Source organism: Atractosteus spatula, chromosome 5 (assembly GCF_055471065.1).
Source record: "Atractosteus spatula isolate fAtrSpa1 chromosome 5, fAtrSpa1.hap1, whole genome shotgun sequence".
NCBI classification, from domain to species: Eukaryota; Metazoa; Chordata; class Actinopteri; order Semionotiformes; family Lepisosteidae; genus Atractosteus; species Atractosteus spatula.
In genome coordinates, this window is record NC_142710.1 from 6,600,027 (window position 1) to 6,627,964 (window position 27,938).

At 47.1% G+C, this 27,938-nt stretch overlaps 1 protein-coding gene across 1 annotated transcript; it reads left to right on the top strand.

Annotated features, from left to right (window-relative positions):
- The first annotated feature begins 455 nt into the window (after positions 1 to 455).
- Positions 456 to 27,938, top strand: kcnj9 (potassium inwardly rectifying channel subfamily J member 9). Its single transcript, XM_088915294.1, has 7 exons — positions 456 to 1,022; positions 14,678 to 15,047; positions 16,958 to 17,171; positions 17,983 to 18,184; positions 19,892 to 20,084; positions 22,448 to 22,645; positions 24,400 to 27,938. The coding sequence occupies exons 2-7, from the start codon at positions 14,756 to 14,758 to the stop codon at positions 24,816 to 24,818; spliced, it is 1,518 nt and encodes a 505-aa protein (XP_088771420.1). The 5' UTR covers positions 456 to 1,022; positions 14,678 to 14,755; the 3' UTR covers positions 24,819 to 27,938.

Genomic DNA, 27,938 nt, shown 5'->3' on the forward strand with positions numbered 1-27,938 from the left:
TGTCAGCTATTATTATTATCCCCTTTTTGTAAATGCCTGTTCCCCACTATTGACAACCCACACAAATTCTTCAGGTGTGACTGCTTGAAGAAAACGTATCGCAGGAGAAATGACGTGTGCCCTGCGTTGATTTCGGTTTGCAGTTAGTAATTAAAAACTAGAGGATAAACTGAGGGGGGGCACTTTGTGACCCATCTGTTTCCTTCCTCTCCTTGAGTTCTGAGAGCAAGGGTCCGTATAATATCAACTCACAACACTGACACAAAAAAACACCCCGGAAAACCGTGCCTCCCCTCGGGGGCGACCCATGTGTTTCGACGCCTCAGTAACGCAGGTAATAATACCATCGCTGAATCACGCTCGCAGCGAGCGGGGAGGGGGATCCGAGAGGGGAGGCGGGAGTAGGTGTCAATATCGCCCCTTTTTGCATATGACACGATCTTCACCACAGAACAAATCAACCCGCCGCGTCTTCGTCCGGCAACCCACACCGCGAATCGACCGCGCTCCTTCGCCAGAGGCGCTGGGGGTTACACACCGCCACATCCTCTGTCCGCCCGGTTCCCCGCGACCAGGGCTCCCGCCGGCTTTCATCGGAAACGACTCGACACCTGCAGAGCGGAGAGGGCTTTGCGTAGGGTCGGAAACGCGTTCGGTTTTTTTTTTGGTAAAAAAAACGCCATTTTAAGCAAAAGCAACAAAAAAAAAGTATTTCAATTCCAGCCTCGGTGTTTTTTTTTTCCTTTTCACCGTCACGTCCATTCCTTTATTGATTGCATTCCTCCCTCTCTCTCCAGATAATGAGGTTTTAACACAGGACCTTGATGCTAAATATAGACGGCGTAGAAAATGGGACTCGGCCGGTTTTCTTTGACACCACAATCCGTATCAGACCGGATTGCTAATTTTACCGAACAGCTGGGCTAGTTCAACAGATAACCCTAAAAAAAAAAACAACAACAGAAGAAGATCCCCCGGACGAGGGCACACGGCAGTACCCGATTAAAAGACAGCGGTTTCTGGTAAGATCAGTTTGTTTTGTTGGGATGCTCACAGTTTGTCGTGGTTACTGCACACCGGGATAACACGCAGCGATGGGATGATCTGGGTCCCGCTGGTGTTCGTGGGGGAGTGTGGGGGGTGATCGAATTGGGAAGACGCGGTATCTGACAGAAAGGCGGCTACCCGGTATCGACCGCAGGCAGGAGCCGTCAAAGAAACGCGTGTCTCGGCTGTATGGGTGTTCAGAACATCTCCCGTTGCGTTAGCCTGGAAATGTCGTGCGATTTGTCAGACGGTATGGTATTTATTTTTTTTTTATTCGAGCGCACAGAATTGTGCCCGGTGATGGTGAGTTAAAAACTTCACCAATTAATTTAAAACGAAAACGTCTGGAAAGCATTACAGTAGGATTTGTGAGAAAAGAAGAGCGTGTGTGTGTTTTTTTTAAATCAACAGATAACCCTGTTTTGTCAAGCCTAGGTCTGTGCTAAGATAATATTTGCTGCGCTATATCTATAGTAGCTATAAAGCACACAGCGGCTTTGAACACGAATCTGCTGTTTAAACACGACGTTATCCCCCCCCACCCCACCCACACTCACGTTTTGTTTGAATTCTGATATATAATCTCAAACGGGGACAGGGAAGCGGGGAGGTGAATTGTACTCGGTCTATTTGTGGAAGCTGCCGAGGCGCGTCGCAGTATTTACAGAATGATTGTGATCACGCGCAAATGCCACGGTCTGTCCAACAGGAGTGTCTGCAATGTGTCCCCTGAGTGTCAGATTGGGATGCGACATCGAGGAGGGAGCCGGAGCTAAAAAAAATATTCTCGGACTTTTCCGAACTTCTGCTAGTGCCCACCCGCCGTGCACGGCAATGAAACCTTAATCGCAGCCTAGGCGAAAACTCTTAATGAACAGGAGGCCGGTGCTGCTTAATTGAAGAAGTCTGGCCAGCCGACTCTCATTAAGGAACTGTCCTGAAATTACACTACCCTGTATTCCAGGACTGGCGGTTGGCTGTGGGCCAGTTGTGGTTGTCAAGATTTTTAAACCGTATGATTAGAAACGACGAAGGCTAATATAATAATAACAACGCGAAATTCTCGAGTATAAACGCGGGAGGTGGAAAAATAAGGTTCATAAAAAAAAAGAGAAACGGCTAATGATAGAGAAAATGCGAACAAAAGCGCTCGAATGCGTGGAAAACCCATTTTTTGAAGTGTTAATTTCAAAACAATTGGATATTGAGGTAACTGTGTTTGGAATATTTCCCTCCACATAAGAAAGTGAAAGACTGTTAATTAGCTAGACTGCTCGGCGTCTTCATCTTCATCTTCCGTCAGCCCGTGGTCGGTTATCTTTACGACCTTTTGATTGGCGTTAGAGGTCACGGTTACGCACAGCCCCCTATAACAGCAGTCTTAGCTCATTTTCTTTTATTGCCCTCCCATACAAGAACAAGAAGAACAACAACAACAGTCCTTACTCTCACCACACAGCAGCTCTCAGTGGGGAGGAGAGCAGAGTGATGAAGCCAGTTCAGAGAGGGGGATTATTAGGAGGCCATGACTGGTAAAGACTAGAGGGAAATTTGGCCTGGACACTGGAGTTACACTCCTACTCCTTTTGAGAAACCCCCTGGGATTTATGACCACAGAGAGTCAGGACCTCGATTTTACATCTCATCCGAAGGACAGCACCTGTTTACGGTGTAGTGTCCCCGCCACTATACTGGGGCACTAGAACCCACACAGACCACAGGGTAAGCACCCCCTGCTGGCCCCACTAACACCTCTTCCAGCAGCAACCTTAGCTTTCCCAGGAGTCTCCCATCCAGGTACTGACCAGACTCATACCTGCTGAGCTCCAGTGGGGCTGCCAGTTGTGTGTTGCAGGGTGATATAGCTGCTGGAAATGGCTTACCGTAGAAAGTCAAAGGCCTGTTTCAAATTGTGCCTCTTCAAACACACTATCGGCAAGAACAGCATGCAAGACATCACTCAGTCTTATGCTGTTGCGAATCCTATATTCTCCCTTGATTACCCTACAGGGCTGTAAGGAAAGTGTGCTGAAAACTGCGAACAGATGACACTTGGCTACACAAAGGGTGGTGGGGGTCTGGAGCAAGCTACTGGGAGGTGTTGTGGGAGTGGATGCCCTGTGATCTTTTTTTTGAGATCCTTCGATCGTGAGCCATTGACAACGAAATACACCTGTTTGTAATCTATCACGAGCCTGTAATTATGACATTCGGCACCTGTGTGTACTGTTAAGAAGGAGACACTGGGGGAAATGCCTTTAATATCGAGAAAAGGAGATACGCTTATACACAAAGGGTGGTGGGTGTGTGGAGCAGGTCACCCAGCCATGTTCTAGGAGATCATGCTTTGTCTTTTCTTTCAAGAAAACGGACCCTCCCGGCAGGGCCGGAGTCTCATCTTGACACACAGGGTGGTGGGAGTGTGGAACAAGCTGCCCAAGTGTGTTGTAAAAGCCAATACTCTTGGGCTCCTTCAAGAGACAGCTGCACGAAGTAATTGGTTCGATTAGCTGCTAAAACCCAGATGAGATGGTGGGCCAGACGGCCACCTCTGATCTTTAATTATTCTCAAGTGCTTTGAAACACCTGGCTTTCGAGCTGTAGGGCAAGCTGACTTGAAACCCAACATAGAGCTCCACCAGCTAAAATGCTGAATTCATTCTGCTTGAATAAGTATTCACTAATGATTAAAACATTCGTGACATTTGGTTGCAGCTAATTAACTAGCAAACCTGACCGCTGAATCAGTCCAGGGCACCCCCAGTTTTCTGATTCCTTCACATTTTTTTATTCCCTAATTGGCTGAGCCTGTGTATTTGTAATCTGGCCCAGACACAGGCGAACTATGTAACAAAGACACAGAGGCAACAGTACAAGGTAAATGTTAAATGGTGAGTTAGATGTGCCCCCGAGGCAGGGAGAGCAGAGTCATCTTTAATTCAGTTCACGCACACAGCCATGGGGGAGAATATCACAGGATGAGTTTCAGAGAGAAGACAGGCAGAGGTGTTTGTGGAAGTGTTTCACCACCTCTGTCCCTGTAGAGACCTGTCTGGGCCAGAGTAGCATAACAGGAGAGCCATAAGCGCTGCTCGGGTCAGTTTCATGTAATTTCTGTCTGAACCTCTGAGCCATCTAGAAGTCATTTAGAGCAGGGCTCCCCAATTCTGGTCCTGGAAGAGGGGCTGTGTCTACAGCAGGGGTCCCCAATTCTGGTCCTGGAAAAGGTGCTGTGTCTACAGCAGGGGTCCCCAATCCCGATCCTATATGGGGCACTGTGTCTAGAACAGGGATCCCCAATTCTGGTCCTGGAAGAGGCGCTGTGTCTACAGCAGTGGTCTCCAATTCTGCTTCCAGAGGGGCACTGTGTCTACAGCAGGGGTCCCCAATCCCAATCCTGTAGGGGGCCTGTATCTACAGCAGGGGTCCCCAGTTATGTTCCTTGAGGAGTGCTGTGTCTACAGCAGGGGTCCCCAGTCCCGATCCTGTAGGGGGCCTGTGTCTACAGCAGGAGTCCCCAATTCTTGTCCTTGAGGGGCGCTGTGTCTACAGCAGGGGTCCCCAGTTGTAGTCCTTGAGGGGTGCTGTGTCTGCAGCAGGGGACCCCAATCCCGATCCTGTAGGGAGCCTGTGTCTGCAGCAGGGGTCCCCAGTTATGGTCCTTGAGGGGTGCTGTGTCTGCAGCAGGGGACCCCAATCCCGATCCTGTAGGGAGCCTGTGTCTGCAGCAGGGGTCCCCAGTTATGGTCCTTGAGGGGTGCTGTGTCTACAGCAGGGGTCCCCAGTTGTGGTCCTTGAGGGGCGTTGTGTCTACTTTAATACCTACATTACTTTGATCTGCTTGACTTGTTTTCAGCTCAGAATTGGAAGAAGAAGTTAGAAAATGGATGGATGGTTATTAACGGCCCAGGTTTATAAAGTATACTTACATTTTGCAAACTTCTGACATATTAAATTCAATTCTGAAGTTTCGTATTATGTATTACATAAGTTCGCTGAATTTCAAATGTCCCCTGTGCCTGTAACACCACAGTACCTGTCACACACTTTTCATTACTAGTACACGACATGCACTTTAAGGGGTGGCTGAAGTGATTACTCAGCACAGTTGACATTAAGCACGCTCTCGAAAGGGTCAAGGGTCAAGATTGACCTCGATGGGCTCGCTTTGGCGGACGAAATTCCAGCTTGTCTTTTAATTCAAGCTTGTGGGTAAAAGTGACAGAGGAGGGAGGGCAGTCTTTGAGCGTCACACTCTTTTGTGGGTGAGAACAGATGTTGTTTCAATGGAAGTAGGACAGTTCTTCAGGCTAAGCTGAATCCAGACCTCCTCTCCTGGGACAGTGAGGTGGAGACTCGTCACAGAAGTGTTTCCTGGCTTGGCCTTGAATTTGGTCGCTCCTCGGGGCCGGAGGAAGCTGTTCGTTTTCTGACGTTTCTGTCCCATCACCCCCAGCTCCTCCCCCATCCAGTATGGAGTCCAGTAATTGTGTAACTGGGAATTGAAAACTACAGAACCGGGTCAGTCCTCTGCCAGTTTCTTTCTTACCTCTCCCATGTGATTTATTCCTGTTAACGGTTCCACTCCATGGCTTGGAGTGCTGGGATTTGTACCCTTTCACAGGGAGGCGAGACGTCAGCGTACAGTGCAGTGAAGGTTTGAAATGCATGTATCTGTTACGAGAGAGGTTGTTTTCAGAGAGAACAGCAGGGGACGCCCTAAAGTAATAACAAAATAATATATATATAGGGCTTTTCTGGACCCTCCGCTGGAAGTGCTTTACAGGTAATGGGGATCCCCTCCTCCACCACCAGTGTGCAGCCCCACCTGGATGAAGCTCCAGTCTGCTCACACACTCCAGCTCTCAGTGGAGAGGAGAGCAGAGCGATGAAGCCAGTTCAGAGATGGGGGTTATTAGGAGGCCATGATGGGTAAAGACCAGGGGGAAATTTGGTCAGGACACTGGGGTAACACCCCTACTCTTTTTGAGAAACACCCTGGGATTTTTAATGGCCACAGAGAGTCAGGACCTCGGTTTTACACCTCATCTGAAGGACAGCACTTGTTTACAGTGTAGTGTCCCCGTCACTATACTGGGGCATTAGGACCCACATGGACCACAGGGTGAGCACCCCCTGCTGGCCCCACTAACACCTCTTCCAGCAGGGACCTTAGTTTTTCTCAGGAGGTCTCCCATCCAGGTACTGGCCAGGCTCACACCTGCTGAGCTCCAGTGGGGCTGCCAGCTGATAGAGCTGCTGGCTATATAAAAGTGGATCATCCATAGCGCTGCCCTAAAGCTGAGCTTTCCCAGGCTGGTTTTCGATAACGTCCCTCGAAAGGTATCAGAAATGTTGTGACGCGGAATGCAACATATATTTCACCTCCAAATGTAGCAGGACATACTGTACATGTCCGGCCGACCTGAGAAAATCACAAAGTCAGCCAAACCGACCCCAGTCAGAGTCAAACAACTGGTCTGCCCGCCCGAAGTCTACAGCCTTCACCTCTGATGTGTTGCTTAAATCGGTCAGCTGGGATAAATTCTTAAGGTTTGGCAGACACACGCGCTGCACTGCAGATACAGAGCTCCTCCTCGAGACCCAGCATTCAAAATGCTCTCCAGTACCGGAGAGCCAAGAGGCTCCCACATGCTCCCACATGCTTAGAAGATCAGGCTGCACCTCGTCAAAGCGGTTGAGCCATTTGATTCTGGAAAAAGTGGACTATACCATTATTAGAGAAAGATCACTAGACAGTAATCTGGATAAAAGCAACGTTCATGCTAAATACATGCTCCTGTGCAAATATTCACAGTCATTAAAGATCAATAAAATGATAGGGCATCATTTGGGACAAGGTTTGCTAGGAAATAATATTGTCTAGAGCAAATGATGATTTATTTACAGGTACATCATGATGTGTTTGTTTGTTTTATGTGTTTGTATCTACAGTACCTCAAGAGTAAATATCTCTTGAGGTCATCACAGGGGATTGGAGAAAATGTCAAAAAAATGTTTTTTTTATTACGGTTTTAAGAAAGGATGCCATGAGGGAAGGCTGTTTTCGACACATCTAGCTTGTTTTGGTTTGGTTGCTAGTGGCTGTTCTATTTGCATATCTCTGCTTTCGCAACACGGCAGGGCTGCTTGTTCCAGACACCTACCACCCTTTGTGTAAGGAAGAGCCCTTCCCTTCTCGGTTTCAAAAGCACTCCCACGTAGTTTCCCACAGTGGTTTCTGGTTCGTGGTTCACTGTGGATGCTGAAGACGCCCGCGAGGTTGACTATGTGAGTGCCTTTGAGGGTTTCGAATACTTGAATCAGGTCCTATCATAGTCCTTCTCTGCTATAGCATCCTAGGCGATAGTGATTCATCTTCTGTGTCCTGTCAAGACTAGACAGAAATGTGCCTGCCTGCTTTTCTCTGGACTGATTCCAGAGCAGCAATATCATTTTGCAATACAGTGACTAAAAAACACCCACAGTATTCTAAATGTGGGCTTATTAAAGCATTGTACAATTTTAACATGTACGTCCTTGACTTCAATTCTTTACTATTATATATATATCCTGACATTCTGTGTGCTTTATTTTGCTTCACCATATGGCCTAGAAGAAAATTATATGTCAGCATAAATACCAAGGACCTCATGAAATCATTAAATATTTAACCAAGCATTTCAAATATCTACTGAAATATTTAGGGATTTTATTAAATCCCTGTCCTGTCATTATTGCTGCAGCTTATATCCATCTGATAGGAAGGTGGAGCCTATTAATGTTTAAGCAGAACTCCAGAAAATGTAATGAACTGTTCTCGCAGGATCCTGCAGATATGACTTTTTACTTCATGTCTTGACTGTATATTAAGGCCGCGTCAGGCAAAAAAAACCCAAAACAAAATAAAGACAAAAATGTTGCTGTCAGCCCCTTTAAAACCGGTTCTTGAGATCTCGTCAGTGATAAAAGACCAGCGGCAGCCGAGAAGCCGGAAAAAAGGAGCCGACGGCAAACCCAGAAACGGCTCGGACAGTCGTCCAGTACGCGGTTATTGAGATTTGGCGTTTTCCGCTCCGTGCATTAGGCAAGATTAAGAGGGAAATCAATCACGTCTCTTGTGCGCCTCAGTTCCCAGTCTCATTAAACTACTTTCAAGGACGTTGTTGTTGAAGAAGAAAAAAAGACACAGACGACTCCGGCGAACTCTAATTAGCCGCAGCACTAATAAAATCACATAGACCGGACAATCTGGTGTAACGTATCTAGTGTGCTAGTAACTCTCAACAGCGCAGCAGAGTCGTTATTCCCACAGACACGGTGACAGGTTTATTGCTTCCCTGTAATTTGCGGATTGCCTTTGGACTCGGGGCGTTCAAGATACCAGACCAAATATCAGATGAGATTTTTAACTTGCCCACTTGCCCGGAATTTCCACTCCGCTGCCCCAGTTGCTGGTGGCTCAAGGGATCGCTTCCAGCAGCCCAGCTGGAAGACGGGCTCGTACGCTCCGCTGGGCTGAGCCTGAGACAGCCTGCTTAAAGCTGCCATTTTGAATTGTGGCACAGAAACGCGTGCTCCCGCGCCGCACCTCACGGCTCGTAAGCAGCGGAGTGGAAATTGTGACCGACCGCAGTCGCTCCGCGGCCTCTAGGAGAATTTTCCCTCGGTGGCCTGGAGCTTCTCGACGGCAGGGGGCGCCAGGGCCGTGGGGGGCGACGCGGGAACACGCGTTTCTGTGCCGATTAAAGAAAAAAAAAAAGATCAAGCTCCATCGACTCTGAAGCGCAGCTCGGTCGATAAACAATGACTGTTCACCCTGGGGTGCTACAGGGAGCAGTGTAACATCTTTTATTACACACTCATGCTTATATTACAGAGCTTTGCAACATTCTCTAACAGGCAGAGGAATAGAGCCAGCAGCTCTATCACCCTGCAGCTCCCAGCTGGCAGCCCCACTGGAGCTCAGCAGGTGTGAGCCTGGTCAGTACCTGGATGGGAGACTCCTGGGGAAAGTTAAGGTTGGTGCTGGAAGAGGTGTTAGTGGGACCAGTAGGGGGTGCTCACCCTGTGGTCTGTGTGGGTCCTAATACCCCAGTATAGTGATGGGGACACTATACTGTAAAAAGGTGCTGTCCCTGGGATAAGATATAAAACCAAGTCTGTGTAAGTCCTAATGCCTCAGTACATTAAAATACTGTAAAAAAGTATTCTTTACTATGCTATACTACTATACTATACTATAAAAAAGGTGCCATCCTCCAGATAAGATGTAGAACTGAGGTCCCGACTCTCTGTGCTCATTAAAAATCCAAGGGTGTTTCTTAAAAACAGTAGGGGTGTCCTGGTCAAATTTCCCCCTGGCCTTTCCCGATCATGGCCTCCTAACAATCCCCATCTCTGAACTGGCTTCATCACTCTGATCTCCTCCCCACTGAGAGCTGGTGTGTGGGGAGAGTACTGGAGCATCATCCAGGTGGGGGGACACACTGGTGGTGGTGGAGGGGATCCCCACTACCTGTAAAGCACTTTGAGTGGAGTGTCCAGAAAAAGCCCTATATTGTTATTATTAGAGGACTAATCTGTTGTTCATGCCACCAGATCTGAATGTATTGGCAGTCCTTCATCAACAGCATGTGCACAGTTTAGTTGCATTCCAGCACTGTCTGATTTATGTGAGCACTCTGGAACGGGACTCGTTCTGTATTCCGCCCGGTGGCTGGACCGTCGCTGTCATAATCGACCCTGATCCTCTTGCGATACATGCAGATGTGCGGATCTGGATCCGCCTTAGTTATCGGAGGGGGTGGGAGAGAGCTCAGATGGCCAGCAGGGGGCGCTACCGAACAGGGCCTCGATCAGCACGCCTGAGATTCCCCTGAGAGCACGAGGAGGCGGGACTAGATTCAGGAAATGAGGTGTGCGTTTCCACGGTGGGCCAGTCGACCACCGATAATCGCATCGATAATCACAGAATTTTCACAGCAGCAGGGCCGGCCCTAGCTTTCTGGGGGCCCTAGTCTTGGTAAGGGGCCCCTTGCAGATCACAATTTGTACAGACACTACTACTGTCAGCTCCCACCCCAAACATTTTTAGTCAGCAGCATTCCTGAAACAGCAGCTGAAACCAGACAGATACTGTCATCTTATGGTAAAGATGAAACAGTGACTACAGCACTGACATGCATAACTGATAATACTGCATTATACTGTAATTTATAACTAACAAACAGCCTAGACTAGCACAAAAGCAACAGACAGAGTCACCGGAGGGAATTTTTTAGTTTTTTTTTATTTGAATTTGAATGTGCTGATTAAAAATCATATTGTGTTGCACATTGAGGGGCCCCCTGGTGACCCCAGGGCCCTGGGCAGTCTCCTAGTTGGCCTTAGCCAGGGGTCCCAAACTCAAATGAATTTGGGGCCTGCATTAAATAAAAGGTGCTAATCGGTGGGCCGCATTCATACACATACAAAACGCATCAAATATTGAATTGAAACCGAAATTCTTATTTGAAACATGTTGGTTAACTTTGCTCAATGTGCTCGACATCATGCGAGGTTATTTCTGAAGTTCTTCATTCTGGCAGCGCTTCGTCGGCAGCGTTTTGCAGAGACCAGAACGTCAACATTAGCCCTCATATCACGTGAAGTAGCCAATTGCAATGCTGCTCGTGAATGTTCATTGGCGAGTCTTGACTGTAAAACTGATTTGCTGATCTTCATTGATAATAATATACTGATAAACTATACTGTAAACAGGCGCAGTCCTTCGGATGAGACGTAAAACCGAGGTCCTGACTCTCTGTGGTCATTAAAAATCCCAGGGTGTTTTTCTCGAAAAGAGTAGGGGTGTAACCCCGGCATCCTGGCCAAATTTCCCATTGGCCCTTATCAATCATGGCCTCCTAATAACCCCTGTCTATGAATTGGCTTCATTACTCTGCTCTCCTCCCCACTGATAGCTGATGTGTGGGAGCGTTCTGGCACACTATGGCTGCCGTCGCATCATCCAGGTGGACATTGGTGGTGGTGGAGGGGATCCCCATTACCTGTAAAGCGCTTTGAGTGGAGTGTCCAGAAAAGAGCTATATAAGTGTAAGCAATTATTATTATTATTATTATTATTATTATTATTATAGGAGCTGCGCAGACCTGGAGATCTCATCTATTTTGTGATGTCAATTGGAGGTTTTACAAGTTACTGCGTACATTTTATCTTCATTAGAGATGGAGATGCACTCATTAATGCCGATTCTTTCTAACCCCGAACTAGAAAAATAGCATCGCAGTTCTATTTTAATATTAATTATTAAGTCAGTGAAGGGTTTGATGGTGTCACTGAGGGCTCAGCTGGAACACAAACCCAAACGAATCCCAGGCTGTGTGCTGAAACTCTGTGGCAATGTGGCCCAGATTGCTCGGCACACGGCAAGGTTTTGTGGCAGCCCAAGGATGTTCTCCATATGGTCGGAATTGCCTGGGGGTGTCTCACTCATATAAATAGCGAGGACGGCGCCCTTGTGGGCAAAGAGCATCATCTGGTCTTGAACCGCTTAGCCTGTCAAGCTCCAGGCCTGATTTCGGGCTCTCGGGAGAAATGGATCCATCTCTTTGGGCTTTGCCTGCTCGCACTGGGCAGGAGGGTACGGTTCATAGGATTAGAACAGATCGGCTGTCACGTGGTCATGTGGGGAAATTGGGAGAGGTGGGGGCATCCCTGTGTAAGAGTTTTGAGACAGAAGGTCTGGAGAAAGGCAAGAAAACCAGAGGAGTACAGCCAGGACAAGATGTAGGAGATGTAGGAATGCTGCTGTATGCACGGTCACAATTTTTAGCTGGATTATCTTCAGTAGATTTTAGGACCGAGTTTCCTAAACCTGTCTCCTCCTGATAATCCAGACACCTCCTGAAGTATTTTCCTTGTTATGTGTAACTTATTAAACTGTTTCGGAACTGTATTGGTGGGGAGTATTATTATTAACTTATTGGGGGCATGATTTTCTTCCAGTCACCTTACAATGATGTTTTAATATATAATGAAGTATTAAGCAGCAACAAATGAGTAATGGAATGAAATTTGTCTCGATATACAGTATGTACACATATACAATATACACATATACACGTGTGCCTATCTGGCCTAAGGCATAAGGCAGGGCCTGAAGCAGATGATCACAGTGAAGGCAGAAATGTCTTCTGTGGACTGCAGGTGGGTCGGATCAGGTTGTATCTTATTTTTCAGCGCAGTGGATCCTGAAAGGCCCTCTCATTTGTGGTACGGGCTCCAAATAAGCGATGTAGAAAACGCTGATCTCTGTAGGAGTGTTGCTCATAATCAGCCTCCTCCATGTCACTCCGAATCACAATCATTACAGAACACAGCTGGCCAGCACGATCAGTCAGCAAAGGAAAAACTCTCAGCTGACGGCTGAGTTTAATAGAGCAATATGGGGGAAGCTGGTTGCTCCTGGATCCTGCAGTGGGGTCCTGGAATTTGGGCTCCCAACCCTGTGGTCAGCCATCCAGATCCCTGACCCCTCCCCCCTCCGTCCTGCCGGTCAAGTTCCCCAGAGGTTTCCTCTCTATCGAAACTGCACGGTCTTTCCCTTTGGTTTGCTTTTCGCCTCTCCGCTGTGCCGCCACTCGTCGGCTCCAGAGGGAGAACCCTAATGTCCCTAGTGCAATCCCGAACGGGATCTGCTCGGGATCTGGAGGAACCAGCTTGGAGGCGGGCCTTTCAAATCAGTGCATCTAGTTAGCGACGGTTTTGCAGCCTTGGACCTATGTAAAGGTTTTGTGCATTTACTGGGACAATTATTAATTGTAGCAGTAGTCACAAAATGATTTTTTGATGGCTATTAGAAAACCGACCTTGTGGGATAACTCAGCAACGCACACACACGGATACTAGTACACGAGAATACATTTATTAATATATAAAATGTGCATATAAACATAACAGATCTTAAGAGTGAGGGTTAGCAGAATACAAAAGGTATATATTCAGTCATGAAGAGTTACAAACCAAGAGGGACATACATTCAGTATACTATTCATTTAGGACGTTTCGTAAATGAACTTGGATTACAACTTCTACACTAGATACTCAAAGGCAAGTACATCACTCATAGGAATTAAATCGATATCAACTGGGGTTGAGTTAACAATTGAATTCTCGAGCTGTAATGCAGAATGTTGAATACTCATCCAATTCTGTGTGGCTGTTGCTGTGTCCAATCTGCGTTCTCTGGCCTGGTGCCAGGCAGTCCTGGTGCGGCTGGAGGTGTGGGAGAAGGAGGGAGAGATTCCTGCTGCGACGCGCTGGCAGTGACTCTCTGAAGACCGGCTAGTTAGTCCTGGCTTAACTAGCGAGTATTTGTGCACATGAAAAGTGACTGCGGGTCCAAGCAAGCCACATTCTTTAGACAGGAAGAAGACCGGTTCGTTCCCGATGTAGCGCTAGTCCTGAATCCTGAGATTCAGCTGTTGACAGTTCCGACCGTAGTTCACTCGTTGATCAGGCGAGCATTCGGTGTGGTACCGGCAGTTCACGAGGCTTGCTGCTGGGCTAACCTCGGGCGGATCCTTTGGTTACGCACGGGCGACCTCCGGTCTCAACTCTTAGAACAAAGTAAAGTCCTGGCACTCGGACACACTGGCCGTCATATGGTTGTCCTAGCTGAGTCTGAGAACGTCCTGGAAGAGGCCTGTGCTGCCTGTTTTATCTGGAGGAACTACGGTCATTCATTGGTTGAATGTTCCATGGGCATTCGAGACCCACGTGGGGTTACCCTGCCCTACCAGTTCCTGATTGGCTGATCGAGGTGAGGGATGAGTAACCATGCTCTCTGACATTAGGGTTGTAAACAGACAGTAAGGCACCATTTATTAGGGTGGCTGGAGAATCTCAGCATTGGGAGTTGTTCCTTATCAGGAAATTCTATCAGCTAGAAAAACACCTTAAATGTGAACCAAATGGAATGGCCTCTCTGTGTCCAGCACCACTGAGATGAGGGAGAGAGAGAATGGTAAGGGAGCAGCAAACTTAATTCTTGTATTATTAATAAGCCTTGCCGCTACACCTAAAAGACAAAGACATTCTCTATCCCAAATGCAAGTAGCTCAAAATCTGTGGGTTTTTGATTGGATCCATAAGGCATGTTCAAGTGCAGTCTGCTGTAGGGATGCAAGGAGTCACAGCGCAGTCCAGCAAAGGTTTAAGATGAGTTCAACTGTGACAAAAATGGCCATTTTTCCAGAGAACACTGAAGGAGACGCACACAAGGTTTATTTCCCACAGTGCCCCGAATAACAACAGTGGTACAGAGGGGTTTATAAGCCAGGTACAGTCAGGGAAACCCTACGTTATTGCCACGAATAGGGGTTTATAACTGACCTTCTTGATGCTGTAATTCCTGAGATGTCACATACAACAGGAGTCTGTTCAAAATTCTCCCAAGCCATATCAGGAGTAAAGTCCTCAAGCCAGAGCCAGATTTCTACACTGTAATGCGGCTCGTCCCGGAAAAAAAAAAGTTCAGCGCCTTGAATGATTACGATAGACTAAATGGGGATCTGGAGTTCATCGATCCTTGATTGCTTGATTTCTTGGGTTTTTTTTTTGTAGATGTTCCAAAACGACTAGGCGCTAAAGACCAGAGAGAGAAAACCCATCGGCAGCCACGATAACAGAATCCGAGGCGAGATGGCCTTGGAGAACTCCACCTTCACTTCGCTTCCCGAATCCCTTTCTCCACCCGGCACCCAGGAAGGGGTGGAGCCAAAGGAGGAGGTGGAGAAACCGGAGGGCGTGGTCACTCCCAAAGCTGAGGAAGAGGGAGTGTTCTCCACTGACACGCCCCCCACGGCCTCCACCAATAACAGGTCGTTCCAGTCCAAGCTGGCCGCCCGGGAGGCGGAGGCTGCCGCCAGGGAACACAGGAAGAGGAAGAGCCAGGTGGCGGGGGCTCTGGGAGAGCGAGGACGCTGTGGGTGGAGTAAGTACTCCTCGGCCTGCTCAGTACTCTTCAGCTGTTAAGCTGAGCGCAGTGTGCAAGACCGCTAAGTCAGCACAGAGCCGTTATCACCAAGTACCGTGATCAAACAAACCAGTCCATTTCGGTTCTTGCAGAAAATATTTTTTATATTATTTGATATATGTAGCCTAGGTGAGGGGCAGCATGGTGGTGCAGCATTTTGCATTGCTATCTCACAGCACTGGGGTCCTGGGTTCAATTCCTGGGATGCTGTCTGGGTGGAGTTTGCATGTTCTCCCTGTGTTCACATGCGTTTCCTCCAGGTGCTCTGATTTCCTCCAAAGACATACTGGTAGGTGAACTGGCATCTGGGAATATTGGCCCGGGTGTGTCACTAACTGGCGTCCCATCCAGGGTGTACCCTGCCCTACGCCTGTCACTTGCTGGGATAGGCTCTAGCTGCCCTGCAACCCTGTATTGGATAAAGTGGCTATAAAATGCATGGATGAAGGCCTTGGTGAGATGCACACTATGGTCAATTAAGCAGGTTCTTAAAAACCCTAAAAAGACCTAAAAAGATGTCAAACAGCTTATACGATATAACTTTTTCTTTGGCATCTCTATACAGAACAACAAAAAACGACACTCGACATACAGTAAATATACATTTAAACAGACAGTAGCTCTAAGCATGCAAACAACACATATATACAAATCTCGCTCTGCCCATATTACAGCCCCATTGCACTAGCCCGATAGCTTCATACAGAGAACAGTGACTCAGCTGCGTTTAATATAGTGACTGCACAGGGAAGAAGGGGTTTCTGTCCACGTTTTTCTTGGCCACTAAGTCATCTCACTGAAGGCAGTGTTATAGTGCCGCAGAGGGAGACAGGACAAGACCCTCTGAGATAAAGTTGTAAGTCACTTGTCTGAAAATGAAAGGAGAGCTGAAAGTTGGTCTTGAATTAATCAGATGCCTGTCTCAGTCTAGGAGATAAGAAACCGCACGACGGTGACACGTCAGCAGGTCCTAACAGGGAAGCTCTACTGTCAGAGCGCCATTCAAGGAGAGAATCCTGCCTTAAAAGGGGAACAGCAGTCCCAGTTTCTCAGACCAGTTACTAAAACTGGGGAGCAAAATAAATTCATTGATGGTGTCGCAAACAAATTGTGCAAATTCCGAATTAAGCGGGAAATCATGAACTTTATCAAAGTACTGTACGGTCACTGTGCTGTCCCATACTGCTGGTCTCGCCACAGACGAGAGCGAGAGTGCGTGAGAATTATGACTGAAACGGGCCCTTCCTGCTCACTAGTCACTGTAAAGGCTAATGTACTGAGATGTAGGAGCGAATAAATATAGGTTGTTCAACAGACGTTTCACCTCAGAAATGTTCCAACGCGATCTGCATGCAGAGTTAACAAGTCAGTAGAGTCATTTTACTTTCATTGTGGTTTGAAATGAGATTTCAGCACTCAACAATGCTGATTCTTTCTGACCCCAAAATATAAAAATAGTGTTGCAGTTCCCCTTTAAATATCCTGCTGAGGGGGATGACGGTCTGGTGGATTGGGTGCCGGATTAAAAGATGTTAGTCTTGATTGATAGACGCCCCGACTTAGTTTGCACAAGGTTTGTGACGGATTGTGACTGCAAGCGAATATGCTGGTTGCCACTAGCAACTGGCACTCTGTAGCTCAACGAGACCCCTGGAGCTCTTCGGACACGCCCCCCGGTGACAGGTAGCAAGGGGTGGGAGGGGGTCATCTGAGAACTCTAACCGGCAGGAAAGGAGAACTGTGTGACGCCCCTGTCTTTGAGGGTTTGTGGGTCTTTGAGTTGTCTGGTTTTTGCCTGTGCTTTCGAGGCGATGGCTGCTAACGGGGCGTGGGTGTGTTGTCCCTCCACCCCCTTCCCCCCTCGGCAGCGCGCAACAGGCGGAAGAGGCAGCGCTACGTGGAGAAGAATGGCCGCTGCAACGTGCAGCACGGGAACGTGCGGGAGACCTACCGCTACCTGACCGACATCTTCACCACGCTGGTGGACCTCAACTGGCGCTGCTCCCTCTTTGTCTTCGTCATGGCCTACGCCGTCACCTGGCTCTTCTTCGGCGCCATCTGGTACCTCATCGCCTACTGCAGGTGGGTCAACTGTTTGCACAATGGGCACTGCAGGTGGGTCAACTCTGTGCAATGGGCACTGCAGAGGGGGCAACTCTCTGCACAGTGGGCACTACAGGTGGGCCAACTCTCTGTGCAATGGGCACTGCAGAGGGGACTCTCTGCGCAGTGGGCACTGCAGAGGGGGCAACTCTCTGCACAGTGGGCACTGCAGGTGGGACTCTCTGCGCAGTGGGCACTGCAGGTGGGTCAACTCTCTGTGCAATAGGCACTGCAGAGGGGACAACTCTCTGTGTAGTGGGCACTGCAGGTGGATCTACACTTTGCACATTGGGCACAAACATCTGCCCTGGAGCTCCTAAATGGCTCAACTATTAACCGTGCATGTTCACTAGAACTACTTGGGCCCTGTGGTTTAAACATGGTTAAATCACTGTAGGCTATATTCTCAGAGTACTGTTACTGGGGTTCCCAGGTGCTGGCACAGACAGGTGAGGTATTCTAAACCACGGTACTCTTGCCCTGCCTTCCATTGCAGAACAGGACATGTTTCAAGGGATTGCATGCATGTAGCCTTAAACTCTCCTGCACTAATAAAAGGGTTGTTGCAGTGTGCCAAACTGTTTTGTACTCAGCAAATAGAAACCGGGCTCTGAAAAGGTTGAAATCTTAGCTATTTCTTTTTACCTATTGTGTTTTTATTAAATGAAAATGTCTCAAATATCACAACCAGCCACAAAGCAAGATTTTGAATAGTGTAATAACAAATGTGCTTGGCGCTCAGTGTGCGATGGTGACTTTTCGAAATCTCCTGCCCTTACCCTCTTACTAGAGGAGACCTGGACCACCTGGAGGACGAGTCATGGACCCCCTGCGTGAACAACGTCAACGGCTTCATCTCGGCCTTCCTCTTCTCCATCGAGACCGAGACGACCATCGGCTACGGCCACCGGGTCATCACCGACCAGTGCCCCGTGGGGACGATCCTGCTCCTGCTGCAGGCCATACTGGGCTCCATGGTCAACGCCTTCATGGTGAGGAGCGCTTTGAGAGGGCAGGTGCTGACCAGGCAGTGCCTTGCGAAGGGCTGGCGTGGTGAACGCTCAGTGAACCGCTGTTAGAGCAGGGTTGTCCATTCCTGCTCCCGGAGGCCAACACACCTGCTTGGATTTATTCCATCCACTCATCCACTTATCTATCCTTCCTTCCACTCATTCATCCACCCAAGCACCCATTCACCCATCTGCCATCCACCCATCCACCGATCCATTCACCCATCCACCATTCACCTATTCACCCATTCACCCATCTATTCACCCATTCACCCATCTGCCATCCACCCATCCACCCATCCATTCACCCATTCACTCATCCACCCATCCATCCACCCATCCACCCATCCATTCACCCATTCACTCATTCACCCATCCACTCATCCATTCACCCATCCACCCATCCACCCATCCATTCACCCATTCATTCATTCACCCATTCACCCGTTCACCCATCCATCTTTCCATTAGAGCAGGGTTGTCCATTCCTGGTCCCGGAGGCCAACACACCTGCTTGGATTTATTCCATCCACTCATCCACTCATCCATCCTCCTTTCCACTCATCCATCCACTCAACCATCCATTCTTCCACATCCGTCCATCCTTCCAACCCATTCCCCCACTAACCCATTCACCCATCCATCCCGCCACCCATCCATCTATCCTTGTTGCACGTTCATTCTAGCTGCACACCAGGACAAAACTTACTGCAAGAGAAAAAACATGTCACTTTGGTAGGAACAAGAAACTGGAACATGATTTATCTCTCTAAGGATAAATCCATCCATCTGTTGTCTAACTGCTTCATCCAATCCAGGGTAATGGGACAGCCAGAGCCTACCCAGAAGACAGGATGCCAGTTCATCTCAGAGCGCACACACACAAACACAGACACCGTCACACCAGGGCCAATTTTCCCAGAAGCCAGTTCAACTACCAGAATGTCTTTGGACTGTGGTAGGAAAAACGAGCACCCAGAGGAAACCCACATGAACACAGGGAGAAGATACAAACTCTATGCAGGTAGCACCCCAGGCTTGGGCCCCAGTGCAGCAAGGCAGGTTTCATTCCCATTCAGCTTAATTACTCAAATGAACCCTTAATTGGACTAACAAGTTGCTTGACTGGGCTTTTGCTTTACTCCATTTTACTTATGCAGTGCAACAGATAAATTGGGAACCACCAACAGTTTAAGATCTGACACCAGGCAAGGAGTTCAAATGAATCCTATTATAAAATCAGTTAAGAGTTTGATTGTCTGAGGGAGAGTTGGGTTGGGCCAGGATCGGGAATTAGAGAGTTTTGGAAAATTGACTAGCATGGCAACCCGTTGCACAGAATCATGGGAGGCCTTGGCCAAACCACGGAGCACCTGCAGAACTGTTACTATTACTGTGGCGCCTTGGACAGAAGGTATGGAATCTACCTTTCCTATGGGATTTTGCTCGTGGATGTTGTAAATCAAACAAGATAGAAATGTGGAGGCGCTTCCTTCCAAGGCTAGGGGACACAATCTCCAAGGGTCGTTGATTCAAGGGGAACCTAAATTAACAAGATTGGTGGAAAGGGGGATCAAGTCTGGCTTGGGGTGAACTTCAGGGGTCTCACCTGTGTCCATCTGTCACTAAGCCTATTGCTTGCTCTGTGTCTTTCCGCGATATGCTGGTGTGCGCTGCCCACTCACCAAGGTGGGCTGCATGTTCGTGAAGATCTCTCAGCCCAACAAGCGCGCCGAGACCCTGGTCTTCTCCAAGAACGCCGTCATCTCCCTGCGGGACGACAAGCTGTGCCTGATGTTCCGCGTGGGGGACCTGCGCAGCTCGCACATCGTGGGCGCCAACATCCGCGCCAAGCTCATCAAATCCAAGCAGACGCAGGAGGGTAAGGGCGTGAATGTGGGTGTGGCCTCAGTTGTGACATGAGGTGTGGCTTAGGGTGTGGCCTGGGGGGTGTTCTGGGGCGTGGCATGGGATTTATCTGGGGTGTGATATGGGTGTGGTCTAGGGCATGATATGGGAGTGGCCTAGGGTGTAAATTAGGATGTAGTCTGGCTGTTGCTTGTGGGGTGACCTAGGGTGTGACTTAAGGTGTGGCCTGGGTTTGGACTAGGGTGTGGTCTGGGGGTGACCTAGGGTGTGACATAGGGAGTAATCAGGGGGCGTGGCCTAGGGCATGATCAGGGGTGTGGCCTAGGGTGTGGTTGGGGGTGTGGCCTGGGGTGTGATATAGGATGCAGTCTGGATGCTGCCTGGAGGTGACCTAAGGTGTGACTTAAGGTGTGGTCTGGGGTGTGGTCTAGTGTTTGGTAGAGCAGTGGTTCTCAACCTTTTCAGCCGAGGTACTCCCAGGATGGCTGGCCATGTCCTCAGGTACATCCTAAGATTTTCGTAGGCATAGAACACTAAGAAAGGGGTGTTTTTCGGTTTTTTTGCATGTATGTATGTGCTGTATTATAGTGGGATAAAAAATCACTACTCTTAAAATTTGTAAACTAAAAAAAATGTAAGTATTAGTAAGACTCCAAATTAAAAAAATTAAAAATAGACTTACTCAGTGAATCTAATGAGAGACCTGCTGTGACAGATTTTCAGCGATTATGCTGAAATTAGGTGTCAAAGCTGATAATTGACAGCGAATGTCTGCCGAGGCGTCAAATTTCTTCCTCTTTTTTGATGTCTCATCAAAATGTCTCATTAACAGAGAGGGTTTCATAGAGTTATTGCTGAGTTTCTGTTCACATATTAAACACAGAGGGATTTGATTCTGCTCATCACCACAATAATAGAAGACATATTGGAAATATTCATTTTGATGAATATCGTCGTTTGGTTCGGTTCTCATCTGATTTGCTCGTAGACGGGCTTAGTGAATGGTCATGACCACACTCGCTGCTTGGTCTGTCATACTGAGGTGTTCTCGACTCGTCTTCGCATCTATATCTCTCTATAGAATCTACCTTTCTCTTTGTTCCTCTTACTAAACAGTTATCCATGATTGGACAGTGTGAAATAAAAATAAAACATAGTTACCCAGAAAAAAACCACCACATCGCTCCAGCACAAAATCACAATGCGGAGCGTTTCTGGGAATCCTCCACCTTCCTTGATGTGGCTGTGCGATTGCAAAGCGCTCTACTGTGTCTGCATACAGATTTCAGCGGATAGAGGACACGCCTGGCAATCGCGCTGCCCCCCTTTCTCCTCATAACAATAGGAATATCCTAAATCTGCATATATAATTTAGAATCTAAATGATTTCAGAATTAGCTGATAAATATTTTACTAAAAACTAAGCACATGAAAATCCACCATTTTGGATGTGATGCCGAGGTACCCCCTGGTACATCTCGAGGTACCCCCAAGGGTAAAACCACTGTGGTATAGGATGTGGTCTGGGTGTGGCCTGGGGTGTGGCCTGGGGTTTGTCTAGGACATGATTTGGGTGTGTTATGGGCGTGGTCTGGGAGTGTGGCTTAGGGTGTGGTCTGGGGTGTGGCATGGAATTTGTCTGGGGCATGAGTTGGGTGTGGTATGGGTGTGGCTTAAGGCGTGGCATAGGGTGTGGCATGGGGTTTGTCTGGGACATGATTTGGGTGTGGCTTAGGGTGTGGTCTGGGGTGTGGCTTAAGGCGTGGCTTAGGGTGTAGCCTTGGGGTGTGGCCTAGGACCTATTTACCAGATAAGTCTTAGTTCTGTAATTTATAAAAAACAAACATTCCAAGGCTAATATTGTTGTCACCACAGCTCCACATTGATCTGGGTTACGAAGAGATGTGTGTTCTCATCTCAAGCTGGATTTCTGACACTTCAGAGATTCAAAAATTTGACCTTTTTTTGGAAAAATGCCTTTAAATAATTAAACCAAATGGGAGTGCGGTGCTTCAGAATGTTTAGAATTTGAAGTAATTTTACTTCTCTTGCGTCTTATCTCTAGACATTCAGCATTTGATTGCTGTAATCTTGTTTGTTTATTTTCAATGTTTTGCTGTGGTTTTACATTAAAATATCTGTCAGGTATGGATTTTCCTGTAAAGGCGTCAGGGTCAATCAAGGTCTTCTTGCTCAAATTGCCACCTGGGTGTATGAGAAAATAAATGCTTTTCTTTGAATAGTCACACACCATTTCAGTTCAAGGATCATTCCTGATTAACCAATGTCAAAATGGAAATCCTTCTAGTCTTTGTTTTTTGCCTTGATCTCGCCCTGCCTAGGCTTTTGCTGTTTGTATCCTCTCCCTATCTGCAGGAGAGTTTATCCCCCTGGACCAGACGGATATCAGCGTGGGGTTCGAGACGGGAGATGACAGGCTCTTCCTGGTCTCCCCGCTGGTCATCTCCCATGAGATCGACTCCCACTCTCCCTTCTGGGATATGTCCCAGGCCCATCTGGAGAAGGACGACTTTGAGATCGTGGTCATCCTGGAAGGCATGGTGGAAGCCACTGGTCAGTGGGGCTTAGGATGTCTCTGCCACAGAAACAACTCTGATAAAGTATTGGAGATATTTAAGCAATAATCATGAGAGGCCGTACTAAAGCGTGGATATAGTCACATTTAAAAAGGTGTTGTTCACGATATAGCACAGGCCTCGGGTGCCTTATTGCTTTTATAAAATGGTCCCCAAATATGCAATTACTGTATAGAATGAATTTTAATTTTAAAAATGTATTTAACACGAAAATTAATCTGTTTACGTTCCTCTGCCTGAGAATATAGTCCCTCGTTGCTGTTCAGTGCAGAAACACAGCCATAAGTAACTTTAACTAACAAAGAGAGGACATTAGCTAGCCAATATGATAAAGGAATAAATGACTTGTTTTTTGTTTATTTCTTTAGCACATTTATTTGAACATTTCCATTGATTGTACAAGCATTGAAAAACTGTCCAATCCCTTGTTCGTCAGGCATTTTCCTTTTCGCTGCGGGAGTGCTCCTCTTGGTTCTGGTCTCAATGGCTGCCAGGATATCACTGCAGCGCTTTGTCATTAAAATTGGGTTTACAATAACGCCGTAACGAACTCTCGTTTTTATGTCCATTATAACAGACATAATCTCCCTTGCTTTTAACCGAGCGTTTGATCATTTCTAAGAATGAAAATGATTTAAACTATGTGACACTATCATTCAACAAGAGCAAGAAAATATCACAAGGATCCTCAAGAGCACACCAAAGACAGCAGAGGAAGATACATGTATCAGATACCTGAGAATCCAAGCTTCTTTATCTACGCTTTCTTATCTACGCTAGGAAGTATTCTTTAAAAGCCTATGTGATTGATTTGATTGACAGTTATTTATCAGTCAGCGCATTGATATTTCTTTATCACTCAGTAAAAAGTCAAAATTCCTTCCGGGGTGTGCGTATATCAGAGAATATAGCAAGGCTTCGAAAGCGTGTCAGCCAATCAGATTTCAGAACCGGAACTATCCGTTTTATAATACTAGATAGTGCATAGTAATATTCCTTTATTTGGCTGACAATTTTATCCAAAGCTAGATACTAAGGCTATGTACTTTGTTGGACTATAAAAATGTTACAAATGGGAGGTTAAGAAAATGGTGAAAATCAGGAATGGACTGAGCGGTTTAGTCAATAAGTAAAATACATTTTCAGAAGCCCCAAATTGTAAGTGGGTTTTTCAGAATATACCAGAGCGGTTGGTATAATCAGAAGCACGCGATTTCTTCAACACTTGGTTAAACAAATATTTATGAACAAGGACAATACAAACGCTACGCTACACACAACATACAACACACAAGTTACTTGGATGCCTAACAACCTAATCACCCAGAAAACCCCAGACTTCTAGTTAGTATTAAACTCTTAAATAATGCCTACAGAGGCCAAATAAGAAATAAGATTCCTTCTCATTAAATGTGATACAACCTGCAGTTAAATCTCTCTTTCTGCACCCTGGACACCACAAAATAAATGGGAGCCTATAACTGAGGTATCTTTTACCCAGAAACCCAATTTCCCTAAACAATCCAGAATAGCACGCTCTATCTAGCAAGGTTCAAATACTTGGCTCCAGTCAGATTTTGTTGGATGATGCTGAAGTAGGGGCTCTCGCCTTGCTCAGGCTTTAAGTTCCAACTCCTCTGGGCTCCTCTCTTGTCTCTCCTCTCCCTCTTTTCTCTCTGTTCTTGTTCTCCCTGTCTGTGGTCGTAATGTGATCTTATATCTCTCCACCAGGAATGACATGTCAAGCTCGTAGCTCCTACTTGGCAGAAGAAGTCCTGTGGGGCCACCGTTTCAGCCCAATGATGTCACTGGCCGAAGGCTTCTTTGATGTGGACTATGGAGCCTTCCATCACACCTTCGAGGTAGACACGCCCACCTACTCTGCCCGGGAACTCTCATTGGCTGCAGCCCGGCTGGAGGCCCACCTCTATTGGTCCATCTCCAGCCGATTGGATGAGCAGAAATGGGAGGGGCCCATCTTGATGAGCAGCCTAACAAAAACCACTGACAATGCTTCGACCAATGGAAAGAAGCGTCTGGGGACCTTGACTGGCCTGCCGGGGGAAGGGCCAGAGGAGAAGGAGGGCCAATCAGGGCAGGGGGAACGTAATGGGAGCGTGGCTACAGACCAGTCAGAATCAGAGGCCTAAGGAGAGGTGGTGGTGTGGAGAAAGAAACTGGATTTCACTCACAAGAAGAGGCAGAAGTCTGTTTCGTGATTCAAACTGAAAAGGACAAGGAGCCAGAGTAGCCTAAGGGCCAAGCTGAATTTAACATACTCCAATAATAAGTAGAAAATAATATGCGATCATCCTGTATTTTCTATAGCATGTAAACCAGGTAGATCTACAGTAGTGAACAAGAGGACTGGTGTGTTCAACAACAATGGAAAAGATGAGAACGGCAGTATTTGAATGCAGAAAGGCCATATTTAAATCATACAAACCAATGCTGTTTTTTTATCTAAAATTATCCACCAGAGATACCAAATCAGAACAGTACAGTCACTAGATGCAAAACCTCCTAATGACCTCATCCTTGCGTTCATCCTTACACCTGTCTGTTGTTTTTGGTTTAGAAATATTGCTAACTTGCGCCAATCCCTCAAAGTCAGGAAACAGACAATCAGAAATTGGTCCCGCTCTGGTGTGGAGATTTAGAAGAAGCTGATAGAAGGGTGAACCAGTGAAGGTTATTGGTTAGGAAGAAAATGTCCAGCCGTATGATCCAGACATCAAGGGATCATTGACCCAAACCTTGACTTGTCAGCCGCTTGCTTTCTTTTTCAAGGCGTTGATAATCACTTTGTGGTTATGAAGCCGAAGCTCTGCACAAGATCCAACTATGAGAACGTAAGAAAGGGTACAAAAGAGAGCAGGGCATTCAGCTTACCTTCGGTTCCGTAAACCGAAGTTCTCGCACTCCCCTTGCTTTCAATCATTCCCTTAGAGGAGATTCTCAGGACAGAGATGTCCATATATTGACGGATTTCATTACAAGGTTTTTGGTTGCAGTCAAGACGTGTTCAGTAACCTCACAGGTTAACACCATGGCATGATATGTCGCTACAATCATGATTCAACGATAACTACAAAACCAGCAATCCTAAGCGATAAGTGCATCAGTGATCACTAGGCCCAACTCCATGGATAGACGTCTTACCCGTTATGTTAAGTCTCTGATGTTTGCATTAGAGATTCATGGGGATGCAGGAGCACCTGAAAATGATGTGTTCTGCCTTAGTCCGTCCAAACATGTACAATGGAGCAAATATAGGATCAAGTAGAGATTATTTCCACTCTGAAAAGCAGAAAGAAAAAAAATCACAATGTTTTGACCATTGAGCCTTCTTCAGTTGCGAGGATGGGAGAAGAAGTCTGCCTTAATTATCTTGAACTTGGATCACGCCTCTGATCAGCTCTCAGAGACTGACTACTTTCTTTTTAGAACCCATCCATTTGTTTGCAGATTCCAGTTTTTCACACCTCCCCATCCCCGATCTCCCTTTGGCTGAAGACTCTCACCGGCCACACAAACTCTCCCCTGCTTTTTCACTTGCATTCCTCTGCATCCTATCTCTGCGGCCTTCCCTGCAAGAGCCCAAGGAGGGACAGGGTTTGGAAAAGCAGGCATGAAGCACGACAGCAAGGTCCTGCATGATAGCATCCCGGGAATCAACAAGGAGGCAAAGGTTTTGGGATGTGTGTGATGCATCACCACAAGGTCCTGGACTACACCATCCCGGGAATTTCCAAGGAGACAAAGGAGGAAGAAGTCTCGGAAAAGTAGGCAAGATGCATCACAGCAAGGTTTTGCGTGACAGCATTGGGGGAATTGCCAAGGAGGGAAAGGCCTTGGAAAAGGAGGGCCGATGTATCCCAGCAAGGTCCGGCACTGCAACATCCTGGGAATCAACAAGGAGGGAAAGGTCTTGGAAAAGCAGGAGAGATGCATCCATGCAACGACATCCCAGGAATCACCAAAGAGACCTAGGGGGGAAAAGTCCCAGAGATGCATCCACAAGAACCTGCGCAACAACATCCAGGGAACCACCCAAGAGACCAAAAAGGGAAATGTCCCAGAAAAGCAGGCAAGATGCATCACCGCAAGGACCTGCATGTCCACATCCCAGGAATCGCCAATCCCGCCATCCGCCCACTGGTCACACTATGGCAGGGGGAAGCGGTTTATCCGATCTGGCCTGCGAGGAGGATCCCCACGGTGTGCTGAAGGTCTTTTTGGGGAACGTCAACCGCAAAACGCAGTCACCTGCACCGAGCACAACAAGAGGACGACCAAAGCCGCCGACACCTTGCGCAAACGAACCTCTGCTGGGTCCTTCGTGGACAGTGCGTGGCAACGTAGTTCCCCACTTGACCCCCATGGAATACATATTGTATATATATTCTCAAGGAACAAGTAAAGGTTTATTCCTTGCTGAAAAGAAACACAACATTTCGGCTGTGGAGCCTTCTTCAGGTGTGAGGTGCCTTCTTCAGGAGCCTTCTTCACACCCGAAGAAGGCTCCACAGCTGTTTCATTTTCTTCTCGTTTCAGCACGGAATAAACCTGATCTTGGTCCTTTGCAGACTACGCATGCTGATGCAGCTACCCACTTGAACTTCTATATATTCTCTAGGGCACTGTGCTACACAACCCCAGGCATCTTCACCTTAAGCAGACAGCAGGTGCTAACGAGGACACTTTCCATTCACTGCATTCAGATCACAAGACTTCCCCACTGCAAGATGATCGACCGACTTTATACCTAATAAGTACGATAGTTCTATCAATAGGCCAATAGATATTGTGTAAAATGCTTTATTTTAGCTGGGCTAAAAATATGTTTTCAATGTATTTCCAGTTTTATTTATTGAGGTTAATACTATATATATATATGTGTATATATATGAAAATTTTTAGAGGTTAAAATAATGATGGTGGGTGGGTTTTTTTTTCTGGGGTCGGAAAACCTGCCCTCTTAAACAGTTTGAATCCTTTCAGAATTCTTTCGAGTGTTTGAGAGGAAGAACAAGAATGCAATCGCTGGAGGGATGTTATACCCTCTGTTTTTTTTTTCTGTAGGAGGACCGCGGTAGATTGAAAAGGGAAAGATCTCACTCTTGCTTGGAGAGAGGGACAGTTATTTCAGAGCCGATTCCTCCAGGTTCTTTACTGCTGAGACATTCCGAAAAGAATAAAATGTTTTTATATATATATACTGCCTCGATGTATTAGGCATAATAAACTATATTTAACTTATCGAACTT

Bases quoted from the DNA above. Each gene is read 5' to 3' on its own strand.
- kcnj9 (XM_088915294.1), top strand. From the start codon at position 14,756: ATGGCCTTGGAGAACTCCACCTTCACTTCGCTTCCCGAATCCCTTTCT. The intron at 15,048-16,957 runs GTAAGTACTCCT...CCCCCTCGGCAG, and splicing joins GCGAGGACGCTGTGGGTGGA to CGCGCAACAGGCGGAAGAGG. The intron at 17,172-17,982 runs GTGGGTCAACTG...CCCTCTTACTAG, and splicing joins TACCTCATCGCCTACTGCAG to AGGAGACCTGGACCACCTGG.